Source organism: Gadus chalcogrammus, chromosome 4, assembly GCF_026213295.1.
Source record: "Gadus chalcogrammus isolate NIFS_2021 chromosome 4, NIFS_Gcha_1.0, whole genome shotgun sequence".
NCBI classification, from domain to species: Eukaryota; Metazoa; Chordata; class Actinopteri; order Gadiformes; family Gadidae; genus Gadus; species Gadus chalcogrammus.
The window spans coordinates 20,329,102-20,342,085 of NC_079415.1; the positions used below are offsets into that span (position 1 = coordinate 20,329,102).

Below are 12,984 nucleotides of genomic sequence, written 5' to 3' on the forward strand. Positions count from 1 at the left end.
CTGCTCAGTACACAGAAAGACACTGTCCTTTTGTAGCAGCCTATAAAGAGGAGCAGCCAAGCATGAAAAACCCCGCACAAACTTCCGGTAATAGGAAGCCAGGCCCAGGAAGCTCTTGAGCTGCCTCTGATTAGCCGGGGTGGGCCAGTCTGCAACCGCCTGCACTTTCGCTTCCATTGTGCTGATGCCCTCCCCCCCCACTGTGTGCCCCAAGAACTGTACCTCTCTGCGCATAAAGTGACACTTCTCTGGGTGCAGCTTCAGGCCCGCTGCACGGATCCGTTCCAGCACCCGGCGCAGGGACTCAAGGGAGCTGCCATGCGCCAGGATATCGTCCAGGTATACCAGGCACTGTTGGCGGGGGATGCCTGACAAAACCCGGTCCATCAGGCGGGCGAAGGTGGCTGGAGTGTTACACAGTCCAAAACTAAGGACTTGGAACTGCCACAAACCCCGGCCCGTGCAGAACACTGTCTTGGGTCTTGCTTCTGGGGAGAGGGGCACCTGGTAGTACCCACTGCGGAGGTCCAAGGCAGAGAACCAGGACGATCCCGAGACCAAGTCCAGGGACTCGTCGATGCGCGGCAGCGGGTACGAATCTTTTTTGGTCACCCCGTTCACCGGCCTGTAGTCTGGGCAGAGCCGCCAGGTGCCGTTCTTTTTGGGGACCATGACGACAGCGGACGCCCAAGGACTGTCACAAGGCTCAATTACGCCTGCCTGCAGCATGTCCTCCACCGCTTGGTCACACGCCTCCTGACGTGCCAAAGGGAGACGACGCGGCCGACACTTGATAGGCCTGGCCTCCCCAGTGTCGATCTCGTGCAGCACCAAGGGAGTCCGGCCCACGTCATCCTCCCTCATAGCAAAACTGTCCTGGAACTCCAGCAGCAACTGCCACAACCGCTCCTGCTGCTGGTCGTCCAGCCCCTCCCGGTTCTTAAGCCATATCTCCCTCACGGTCGGCGGCGACGCCCCCCCCTCCAGTCGTCGTGACTGGGCCTGGGATGCTTGGGGCACATTAGTCATGGGAAAGGTTAGACGCCACGGGCAGGGGATCGCTGACTTCGGGCTCTACTGCACACACTGCCGGCGAGATGGGCCCCACAGGCGGCCCCGAACCTGAGCCAGTGGGCAACAAAGCGATCACAGGCCCCCCTCGGAAGCTCACCGTGCCCCCGTCCAGATCGAGTCGAAAACCTGTCGACAAAAGTCAAAGCCCAGAATGCATGGGTCCTGCACCGCTGCTACCCACACTGGGTGACGTACGTCCTTTCCCCCCAAAGTCAATGTAAGTAGCCCCGTACCTTTCATCGGGGCCCCCCTGTGGCCGTGCTCAGCTGCACGTCAGTGGGCTCCAACCGAATCCACTCCGGGCACACGTCTGGTCTGAGCACAGTCAATGATGAACCGGTATCCACCAGGGCCGAACACGGCACCCCCTCCACGGCCACAGGAACATAGCATGAATCCCCGTCACCGAGTCGACCCACCACCACCGCCGTCCTTGAAGCTTCGATGACATCTGCTTCTGGGGGAAGTGGGTCTTCGCTCCCCCGCCTGTGATGACGTGGCCCCTCCGTTTCTGGAACAGCTGGGGCGGGGGGAGCGTGGGAGGAACTGTTTAAGGTCCGCACATCCCCCCCTGTGCGGGCCCTGTGGAGTTTCCCGGACCCACGCGTGAAGTGGGGCAATCTCTAAAACCAAATGTCCAGGTTGGCCACACCCCCAACAGGCTCTTTGGTCGGGACGCTGTCGAATGCGTGACGGCTGCAGTGATACGGCCCTTATCAGTTCCGTAATTTCTGTCGCCCACGCCGCGTAATTTCTGTCGCCCACGCCGGGCCCGGCTCTGCCGCCGGGCCCCGGGCTGCTCCCCCTGCCGGATAACTCCCTCTTGGGCCCCCCTCAGCGACCGCGCCCCACATGATTTCCCTCTCCACGGCCATCTCCAAAGCCGACTGAAGAGAAATTGGGTGCTGTAATTGCACTTGAACCCGCAGCTCCAGAGGAAGGAGGGCTCTGATGAACTGGTCCCTTGCCAACTCGCTCTGCACGCTGGGGGGCATGTGTGCATATGCCCTACGTGTCAGGCTCTCAATGTCATTAGCCAACACCCTCAGCGACTCCCCCTGCTTCCTGCAGCGGTTACCAAGCTCATTACGAAGGAGCTCCGGCTTCACACATTGTCCAAACCGCCTCTGCAAGGCCCCCACTAAAGCTCCGTAATCCCGTCTCTCCCCCGGTGAAAGCAGCAGCAGGCACGACAACGCGTCGTCTGTGAGGCACAAAGCCAGCTGAAATGCTTTAGCCTCTACTGTCCATCCCCCAGCGTCAGCCAGCAGTTCAAATTGAGCATGAAACGCCTCCCAGTCAGACCTACCGGAGTACTTAGGCGTCTTAACCGAAACGGCGGCAACTGGGACATGGGAGGCGGCAACTGGAACATGGGCGCCGCCATGTCTGTTTACATCCCGAGCCGCGGGCTGCTGCTCCGGGCGCGCGGGAAGAGAAGACAGCCTTGCGTCGGCCGCCAGCTTCCTTGCAGCTTCTCTCAACCCGTCTCTGGCCTCTTGGGAAGCTCTGCGAAACTCCTCATACGCATCCTCTGTCCATCCGAACGCACCAGTCTCCCGCTCCACCTCCTCCTCTTTCACTTTCGGAAAAGACATGACCGACGCAGACTAACCGACACACTGAAACTAACGCTGTAGCCCGACCGCGACGTAAATCCAAAGTAGCCCTCCGCTTGGACGCACAACTCTCCACCCACTCCCGTCGTTTGTTCACTTCTGTCACCAGTGTAATGACCACAGGCGAGGTAGTAAGCGAAGTAAGTTGATAGCAGGTTTATTAGATTCTACAATCGGACAGACAGGCGCAGCTCAACCAGAAAACTACAACAACCGAAAACTCCCGCCCGGGGGGAAACCCCCGGAACCCCCTCTCCGAAGGCCCGCCCCTTCCTCCCAAGCCCTGTGACGCTACAATAGGAATGAATAGGCGCCATTTTGGAATCCGTTGTCCAAGATATATAGGTATATAGGTATATAGCTGTGTCTATTCAGGGCTCTCAAGTCTCACGCATTCGACGTGAGACACACGCAATTCGACCCATGCACACGCTCACACGCCACACTTCGTATTTCTCACGCAGAGAAATTGCCAGGATAGCGCCCACCAACTTGCACCACCATTTAACAGTGGAACAGGTAGGAATCAAATGGGTTCCCCTCACGAAGAGTGACCAGACATCCTCTTTTGCCCAGACATGCCATCTTTTTGAGACACTTTAAAAATAAAAGAATTTCAAAATCGTCCGGGATTTTATTAAAGCCTCATGCATGTTCACATTTAATTTGCATTGCGTTCCTCTGGGTCAGTCACAAACTAGTTAGGCTACTCCCTCCCCTAATCAGTTCTGTTCGCTTTGCATTTGCGGAAGTGAGTAGGGGGAGTGGTTAAGTAGAGCCTTCAGATTGGACGGTTTGACTTTAGAGTTACCGTCATGTTTTGTATATTTTTTTTTTACCATTAACACATTTCTCCTACAGGGGATTGATAAAGTTCTTTCTATTGAACAGAAAGAAACACTTGGTCATACTTTACACACTTTACCACAGCATTGGCCTACTGAATGCCACAGATCTATTTTTGTGCATTGGACTGGGTGCCACATAAATATATAATTATGTTTTTGCACGTTTGCAAAGTTTAAAAGTTCAGGGAATAGTATATGCCTCTACTGGTGTTGCTTAGGCCAATATCCTTTTGAGGCAGTGTTGTTTCTGAATATTAGTGTTAAGGACCAATAATGCTTACTATCATACATTAGTCGTCCCCCCCGCCGCCGACAGAATCTCACTCTGAACTCAGTTCAAAACTTGAGAGCCCTGCTATATATATATATGTATGTATGTATGTATGTATGTATGTATGTATGTATGTATGTATGTATGTATGTATGTATGTATGTATGTATGTATGTATGTATGTATGTATGTATGTATGTATGTATGTATGTATGTATGTATGTATGTATAGGTATATATATTAGGGTGGAGCTTAAACTATAACAAAAAAATAGTTTTTTTTAGTTTCCTGCTATCAGGATACAATCAGAGATGGTCCTCAACAACTTATAAGTAATCCATTGTACTCCTGAATAAGTGCTACTCCACGTTCAGCTTGGTCATTGACAACATTAAGAGACTCGACTGCTTCTGTAGCCTGCTTGTAATCATCTCTGTCCTGCCACAAGTCCGGATCAACTACGAGAAATCCATCTGGAAGTTCCATCATTCGAATCCGTTTCATTGACTTCGCTGTGACACAGTCTTCTAAGTTCTTGTCGTGGAATGAATCCAGAACAACAGTGATTGAAGTGAGTGAAATGAAGTTCCTGTGACAAGTTCCATAAGTGTTTGGAAAACTTGCGTGATGTTGACTTTGAAATGGCTGAATGGATTGATTGAGTATTCAAGCAGTTACTTCAGTAGCAGCAGGTCACTGTAAGGAGCACCTGATGCCTGAGGAGCAGAGATCCAGGTTTTCAGGTAGACACGTACTGCGAACACACACACATCACGTAACCCTCTCTCTTCTGCGGGAGTCAGTTTGAACTGAGCCTTGATCATCCAGATCTTGAGACTGTATAGAACTTTGGACATCCAACGGGCGTGGTGCATTGCACCAAGTGACATGAATCGCACTTCTCGTGCAGGAGCAGCACCGAGAAATACAATCACAAGTTCCACGAATTCTTTGTAGACATCTCTTGGTAGACTATTCAAGATGCTTGTTGGCATAATCAATGGTGCTTTGCTGTATGTCTTCCACAATACCTGCCACATCATCAGCTGCAATCCCCGGTTCATACTTGGCTGTGTCCATAAATCCCCAGTATTCCTGGAACCGTTCGAAGAGTGGAACCTCGGGAGAAGTTGTGGCTCCCCTACATACTTGGAACACTGCACCAATTATCAGTTCCATAATATGGTGCCTACAAGCCAGTGACAAGAGCTCTTTCTCAAGCTTCTGCTCTAGAAGGACACAGGCACCAACAATCCGACCAGTGTTTGAGCTGGTGGTGTCAAAGCCCATAGCTTGGATGCTGTCTGCTAAGCCCCAGTCTTGAATGTCTCCGAAGACTGAGCCTCGCCTGTTCCGGATGGAAGCTTGGCAACTGTAAGTAGCTGAGATATTCCTTTCCCTGAAACCAATACTGGCAGACGATCAACCTTTTATTCTCCAATTGGATCCGGAATCATTTTGACATCCCAATGAACAACAAGGGGGAACGTTACCCTGAAACTCTGCCTTTACGTTTGCAGCTCTCTGGCCTCTGTGTTGTACTCGGTTTCGGCGAATTGAGTCTCTGTTTAGAGCATGTTCATCAATGTTCTGCCCCAAGCTTTTGGCAGTTTGTGCTATGATAAATGCAGCCTAAAAGCATTTAACATAATTAGCTTGTTTTTCCCTACTGAACATAAATGCTTTGAACCCTATTTTAATGAACCCTATTTTCAAAACGTTCTAAACAACTTGGAACAAGTTAGTAACAACAATACTCACTGATAGATACACTCCAAGGATTGGACAATCATCTCTGTGGTGGAGTAAATAAAGTAAATAAAAAAAATAAAAAGGCTGCTGCAGCTTTGGGGTATCAGAAACTTCACGGCCATTGAGCTACCCCTAAATATTATTCAATTGTGCTCATATTTTGCCATATACATTTGTTTGATATAAGAACAAAATAAGAGGGTACGAAGATCTTATTCCCAAAGTTCATAAATAAGCTCCACCCTAATATATATACTATTTATATATATATTTATTTATTTATTATATACGGAAAACACCAGACTCCTCGAAGCAACAAAAAAAATTAACAAATATATAGGCCTATATATGTATAAATATGTATGTGTGTGTGTGTATATACGTGTATATTATATTTATTTATTTCGTTATATATATTTATTTATTATATACGGAGACACCAGACCTCTTCGAAGTAACGAAAATGGTCTATCAAATTCAAGATGCATGGGCGAGAATAGAGATATAGTGCCATACCGTCAATATGAATTTTATTTATATATATGTATATATTAGAGCTGTCAGTTAAACGCGTTAACGGCGTTAACGCAAACCAATTTTAACGGCGTTAAAACAAATTATTGCACGATTAACGGAATTATTATATATTTGGCTCAAAACAAAGAAGCAGTAGCCTGACTGCTATGTTCAAATGACATTTGTTCAAAGCAGTCGTTTAATTGCACTATAGGCTCTTTTTTTGTATCGTCCTGTTTTGATCAGTATATGCCAATGTTGTTATCAATAAAAAATCATTTGCACAAGGCAAGCCGATGCACTTCACCATGTTGATAAGATAATTAAAATGAGAAGAATTATGGGACAAAAAAATCAAGGGATATTTAGCATAGAAAAATAATTTGTGATTAATTGCGATTAATCGTGAGTTAACTATGACATTAATGTGATTAATCACGATTAAATATTTTAATCGCTTGACAGCTCTAGTATATATATATGTATATGTGTGTGTATATATATATATATATTAGAGCTGTCAAGCGATTAAAATATTTAATCGTGATTAATCGCATTAATGTCATAGTTAACTCTAATTAATCGCGATTAATCGCAAATTATTTTTCGATGCTAAATATCCCTTGATTTTTTTGTCCCATAATTCTTCTCATTTTAATTCTCTTATCAACATGGTGAAGTGCATCGGCTTGCCTTGTGCAAATTATTTTTTATTGATAACAACATTGGCATATATGATCAAAACAGGACGATACAAAAAAAGAGCCTATAGTGCAATTAAACGACTGCTTTGAACAAATGTCATTTGAACATAGCAGTCAGGCTACTGCTTCTTTGTTTTGAGCCAAAGGAAAAAAAATAATAATAATAATAATTGCGTTAATCGCGCGATAAAAAATGTAACGCCGTTCAATTTGGTTTGCGTTAACGCCGTTAATGACGCGTTTAACTGACAGCTCTAATATATATATATATATATATATATATGGTCCTTTCACAGATCCCTGTGAGACCAGGTTGACTCGGTCGTTGAATGGGGATCTTTGTGTGCCACGGAATATGAGTGTCATTAACATGCATTGGAGCAAATTCTGTTGGCATATCACAGACCATTTAAGTGATTCCGTGAGGCCTCAACAGATTTTGTGTTAATTGCCCGTGGTCGACTTGGTCATTGAGACTGGGATCTGTGTGTGTGCCACGGAATATGAGGGTCATTAACTTGCATTGGATCAAAATCTGTGGCCATATAACGGAAATTGGCGTGTTTCCTTGAGGATTCCACGGATTTTGAGTTAAGCGTCCGACCCCGTGGTAATTTCACGGATTCCTGTGAGACCAGGTTGGTTAGCTGGAACGACAACGCCAGCGAGAATCTGATAGACATTGTCTGGTCTCTGTTTCTGATAGACATGGTCTAGTCTCTGTTTCTGATACACATGGTTTAGTGCCTCTATTTCTTATAGGCATGGTCTAGTCTTTCTCTATTTCTGAAAGACCTGGTCTAGTATTTATTTGATTCAGATAGATATGGTCTGGTCTCTCTCTGTTTCTGATAGACATGGTATAGTCTCTGTTTCTGATAGACATGGTCTGGTCTCTCTGTTTCTTATAGACATTAGGGGTGGGAATCTCTTGGCACATCACGATTCGATTCAGATTATGAGGTCAACGATTCAATTCTGAAGCGATTATCGATGCATCTCGATGCAACATTTTTTTTATATACATTTCCATGCGTGATTTTCAAAAATATATATATACATCTGGGTTTGCTACTCAAGAGTTTTCTAATCACTTCCTACTTTTGTGATGAAATTAAAGACATCAACAGATGAATTAACTTATCTAATATTTCATAAGAGAGAAAGCTTTTGTCACAAATATGACTTTCTATGAACAATGCAATAATCAATGTAGCTTGCATTATAACACAATATGGAAGCATGCAAAAAGTAGGTTTCAGTTTTATTTTCTTTCTTATCTTTCTTTTCTATGTCATTAAAGGAAAAGCTGCTCTTGAATTAGAAGGAGTTCTTGTTTCTGGCTGTGAGTTTGCGCGCATGCTATGCGTAGGCTGAATCGCAATTGTGTCAAGACAAATCAGATTGGCCAATACACACTGAAGATAAATTCAATAATTTTAAAAATACAAAAATTATCCCTCTCTGGCGAACAGAATGTTGCAGCAGGCAACGATTCTCTAGCAAGAATCGTGATGCATCTGATAGTCATGGTCTGGTCTCGCTCTGTTTCTGATAGATATGGTCTGGTCTCTCTCTGTTTCTAATAGACATGGTCTAGTCTCTCTCTGTCTCTGATAGACATGGTGTGGTCTCTCTGTTTCTGATAGACATGATCTGGTCTGTTTCTGATGGACATGGTCTGGTCGCTGTCTATGAGAGACATCGTCTAGTCTCTGTTTCTGACCAGTTTTTCTCTCTCTTTCTCCTCAGGGGGATCATTTGATTTTCAGTTCAAGGTGAGCCATTTAAATCTCAACCACAGTTCTCCATAACTAAAAAAATAGGATAAAATAACTATTACCCTAACTATTAAAATTGTTTCTGCTTAATTTTTTTCAATAAAAAACACTGCTCAACTATGACCTTGTTTGAATTGAATTAGATTAGTACCTTTTGCTTTGTGTATTTCTGGAGACTTGTGAGAGCCGAAAACGTAGTGGCCTCTACTTGTTATAATACACTTTTCAAGGCAGTGGTGGTTCGGAACCGCTTTGTATTGTTTTGTTTTTTATTTGTCTTGGTACAAGTATGATCTAATTTGAAAGATCTGTCTGATGTGAGAGTACAGCTCCACTTTCCCATTCATCTTGGTCCCCTCAGGCTTGCCGTAGCTTGCTAAATTATAGCTCTCTCTCCCTCTCTCCCTCCACAGGAGCCAGGAGAAAGAGACTGGCAAGAGCAGCCAGCAGCGACGCCAGCTCTTCAGGTACAACACCTTGTCACCAATTATTCCAAGCATCCTTCCAGATTTTTCACCCTCCTAACTTCCCCCCTCACACTGTCTCTTCTCTCTCTGTCTGTCATTTGTCGGTCTCTTATGCTCTCTCTCTGTCGGTCTCTACCGCTCTCTCTCTCTTTCTAATGCTCTCTCTCTGTCTGTCTGTCAGTCTTTCCCATGCTCCCTCTCTGTCTGTCTGTCTGTCTATCTGTCTGTCTGTCTGTCTGTCTCTCCTATGCCCTCTTTCTCTCAGCCTGTTCACCCTTTGTCTGTTCTGTCTATATTTGTGATGTGTGAAAATACTAGTCTCATTCTACGACACGATAACAAATTATACATGCTCTTTCTATCTTTTCTGTCCTTATACCAACACAAATTTGCAAAGTCGCTAACTAAATATTTTGCGATGGTTTTCTGGGCTAACTTTTTCAAGGTCCTGATATTTGGTTTGTTATTTTTCATGGGGTTATTCCACCAACATCATGTTCCTTTATGTGACTGTTTCACTGCAGTCATCAGTTTTGGGTGACAGTTATTTGAAGAACTGTCAAAAAAATATATAAGAATGAAACCCATTCACTCGATCAACCCAGGGATTTTCTTTATTCTTTTGCCTATAAATCAATTTGGTCTGTGGAGTCTGTGAGAAAATCTAATAATTTTCCAAATAAAAGTGTTGCCTGCAGTCAAAGAGTTACATGGTGACAGATTTAGGAGTATGTGATATTTATATTCCTTTAAATTGAGACCAAACATCAGACTTAATGCAGTATTCTAATATACAATGTTATATGCTGATGGTGTAACGCTTAGGTTATGCTAAAGATATGCTAAACTATGCTAAACTGCGCTGAAGCGTGCCATGACCTACTCAACTCTTCCTCCTCTTCCTCTTTCTCCAAATTTTTCATCCTCCTCCTTTTCTTCTTTATCGTCTTCTCCCTCCTCAACCCTCCTACTCCATCTCCTCCTCCTCTTCCACCACTTGTCTTTCTCTTTCCTCCTCCTCTTCCTCTTCCACCACTTGTCTTTCTCCCTCCTCCTCTCACCCTTCATCCTCTTCCTTCCTCCCTCCTCTCACCCTTCCTCCTCTTCCCTCCTCCCTCCTCTCATTCTTCCTCCTCTTCCCTCCTCCTCCCTCCTCTCACCCTTCCTCCTCCTCCCCCGCTCACCCTATCTCCTCCTCCCCTTCCTCCTCTTCCTTTCTCCACCTCTCACCCTTCCTTCCTCTTCCTCTCACCCTTTCTCCTCTTCCTTCCTCCCCATCTCACCCATCTTCTCCTCCTCCTCCTCCCAGCAGGCAGCAGTCGGGTTGTTCCGGCGCCGGTTGCCAGAGCAGCTCTGAGATGGAGGCGTCGCGGCCCAGCGACCCGCCCCCCTGGAGTAGCACCGACAGCTCCGAAAGCTCCCAGCGGCCCCCTCCTCCTCCTCCGTCAGGAGGACCACCTGCACCACCGGCCTGGGTTGGCGCCGGGGTCACCAGGCCCAGCGGCCTCAGTGGCCGTGTGCCTGGACCCGTTATGGTGCATGGAGACAGCACCGCGAGCAGCAAGAGCACTGGAAGACTGTCACAGACAGGTAAGAACAGGACCGGATCACTGGACTGGACTGGGACAGGAACGAGGTTAGATTAGATTAGAATAGTCTGGTTTATAGTCTAGTTTAGTCCCGTCTAGCACAGGGGTGGGAATCACAGGGTACCTCCCTCAAGTTTCCTTCATTCATGTATTGATCGCCTCCTCGAGGAGCAGGGAATTGTCCTTATTTTATTTATTAAAATATATATATTTTGGGAAACATTTCTGTCAAAATATTCAGGAATAACTTAATAATAATAAATGCAAGAAATTATTAGAAAAAATATATATATTTGGCACCGGTGTATTTTCTTGTATGGCACGAATATAGTACCGTCTAGACAGGAAAGACATGGACTGGACAGGCATAGGACAGGATGTGATTAGACCAGATTCATTTAGATCCGACAACGCCAGCAACCAGACTAGCCGAAATTTAGATTAGACTAGACTAAATTGGGCGGTAGCAGTCTTGATAGAACTGGATGAGAACAGGAGCAGGCTAGCCGACTGATAGTCCTCTCTCCTCCCCTCACTGCGGTACATTCAGAGTGCGAGACAACGCCACCCTTCTTCCTCAGTTACCCCCCCATCCCCACGTCCCCCCGCCCCCCCACCGACCCTGAAACCACCTTGTCCCACTTAAATATCCCCCTCCCTCCCTCCCAGCCCCCGCCACTCTTCTAACAGACAAAAGACCAGACAGAAAAAGAGTGAATGGTTGTTTGCTGTGGGCTCCGACTCTAAAGAGGCAGGGTATATTGTTGAAAGAGCTGATCAATGTTATGTCGATACCGCGGCGGCGCAGGGAGGTAGAGTGATGATCGATCGCCATTCAGATCAACGTTCCAAGCCTTTATTGTTGTATTTCCATCTTCATCTTCGGAAAAACAGATACTCTTTTGTGTTGTGTTCAAAGACGCAATTAGTCACAACAATGAGTGTGTATGATGGGGACTGTACACACGTTTCCCTCTTCCTCCTCCTCCTCACTTGTTCCGGTTCTCAAACATCCTCTCAATGACGAGATTATAAACACTCATTAAATGAAAAAAGGAATTGATTCAAATGAAAAAGAAATGACTTCCATTCAACTTCATATTCAGTTGTACACTTTAACGGTTGCAGCTCTAACCATTTCTAATTTGTTCATTCTTCCATGGCCTGTAAACTTGAAGTCTATCCTCCTCCTCCTCCTCCTCCTTAGGGTCCGACTCCTCCAGCAGTGTGGTCTCCTGCTCTCTGTCGCGGCCCCTCGTGGCCCAGCCCCCTACAAGAGCCCATCCCACCTGCGTCTGCCCCTCCCAACGCCATGGCAACGCCAGGGGCCCCAAGAGCAACCCTGTGGAGGGCGTGGCTCTGGCCAGCTTCTACGTGCTGCCGTTTGAGAGTGCGGCGGCGGGGATGATGCCGGCCAGCGTTCTGGTCAATGTGCACACAGGTGGGTTCAGCCGCAGAAGATGCTAGGGCTGGAACAGGCAGACCAACCAGCCAGTTGTTGAAGCTATCAACATCTTATTGATGAGCATATCTAATACTTTTGGCCCCATTGTGTAGTGCGTGTATAAATGTAATGTAGCCTTCTTACCCCTCATGTGGGTGGCATGTGGCTCAGGAGGTAGAGCGGGTTGGTTGGTAACCGGAAGGTTGCCTATTCGATCCCCGGCTCCTCCTAGAGTGTTAAAGTGTCCCTGAGCAAGGCACCTCACACTGACTGCTCCCGACGTGCGGGCTGTCGCCCTGCGTGGTTGACTGTGCCCTCGGTGTGTGAATGTTTGAATGAATTGGTGAATGTTATTGTAAAGCGCTTTGAGTGGACACTTGTTAGAAAAGCGCTGTAAATGCAATCCATTTACCATTTACCATGTTGAAAGGTTCCGTTACATTTGGTGAAAATCCCCTTGGTCTTCTGCCTGATGATTTATGTGAATGTATGAATGTGTCACCGTCCCCGATCGGAATGGTATTCTTTTCGGCTACTACTAGGATATTTGTGTGGTTATGGTGTGGTTTCGGACTATCAGATTTTGCGGTGGGCTTTGGTAGGGTTGCTTGATCATGGGAAAAATCACAAAATCACAAAACAATTATTTTGGTAAATATTTATATCACGATTATTTTTGAGTTTGAAAACATGATGCAATATTCAGCATTTCTCGCCGAAAAAGACTTTGTAACTGAGAACTTTAAAATTTCGCCTTAAAAAAATATATAAAATGGTCCAATATAAAATGTTCAAGTCGAAAATGATGTGAAGATATGTATCTGGCTGTTCTGCGATTTCTATAAAACATTGAATGAATAAAAAAAGAAATTGTTTGACACTAAATTCGTAATCACAATCAAATTTCGATGAATCGCC

At 45.9% G+C, this 12,984-nt stretch overlaps 1 protein-coding gene across 1 annotated transcript in view; it reads left to right on the forward strand.

Annotated features, from left to right (window-relative positions):
- Window positions 1-12,984, forward strand: part of LOC130380926 (R3H domain-containing protein 1-like) — a 64,891-nt gene that overhangs the window by 39,622 nt on the left and 12,285 nt on the right. The window contains exons 11-14 of the mRNA XM_056588356.1: window positions 8,538-8,563; window positions 8,980-9,033; window positions 10,343-10,623; window positions 11,830-12,063. Coding sequence (XP_056444331.1) covers window positions 8,538-8,563; window positions 8,980-9,033; window positions 10,343-10,623; window positions 11,830-12,063 — 595 coding nt within the window. The remainder of the gene's footprint in view (window positions 1-8,537; window positions 8,564-8,979; window positions 9,034-10,342; window positions 10,624-11,829; window positions 12,064-12,984) is intronic.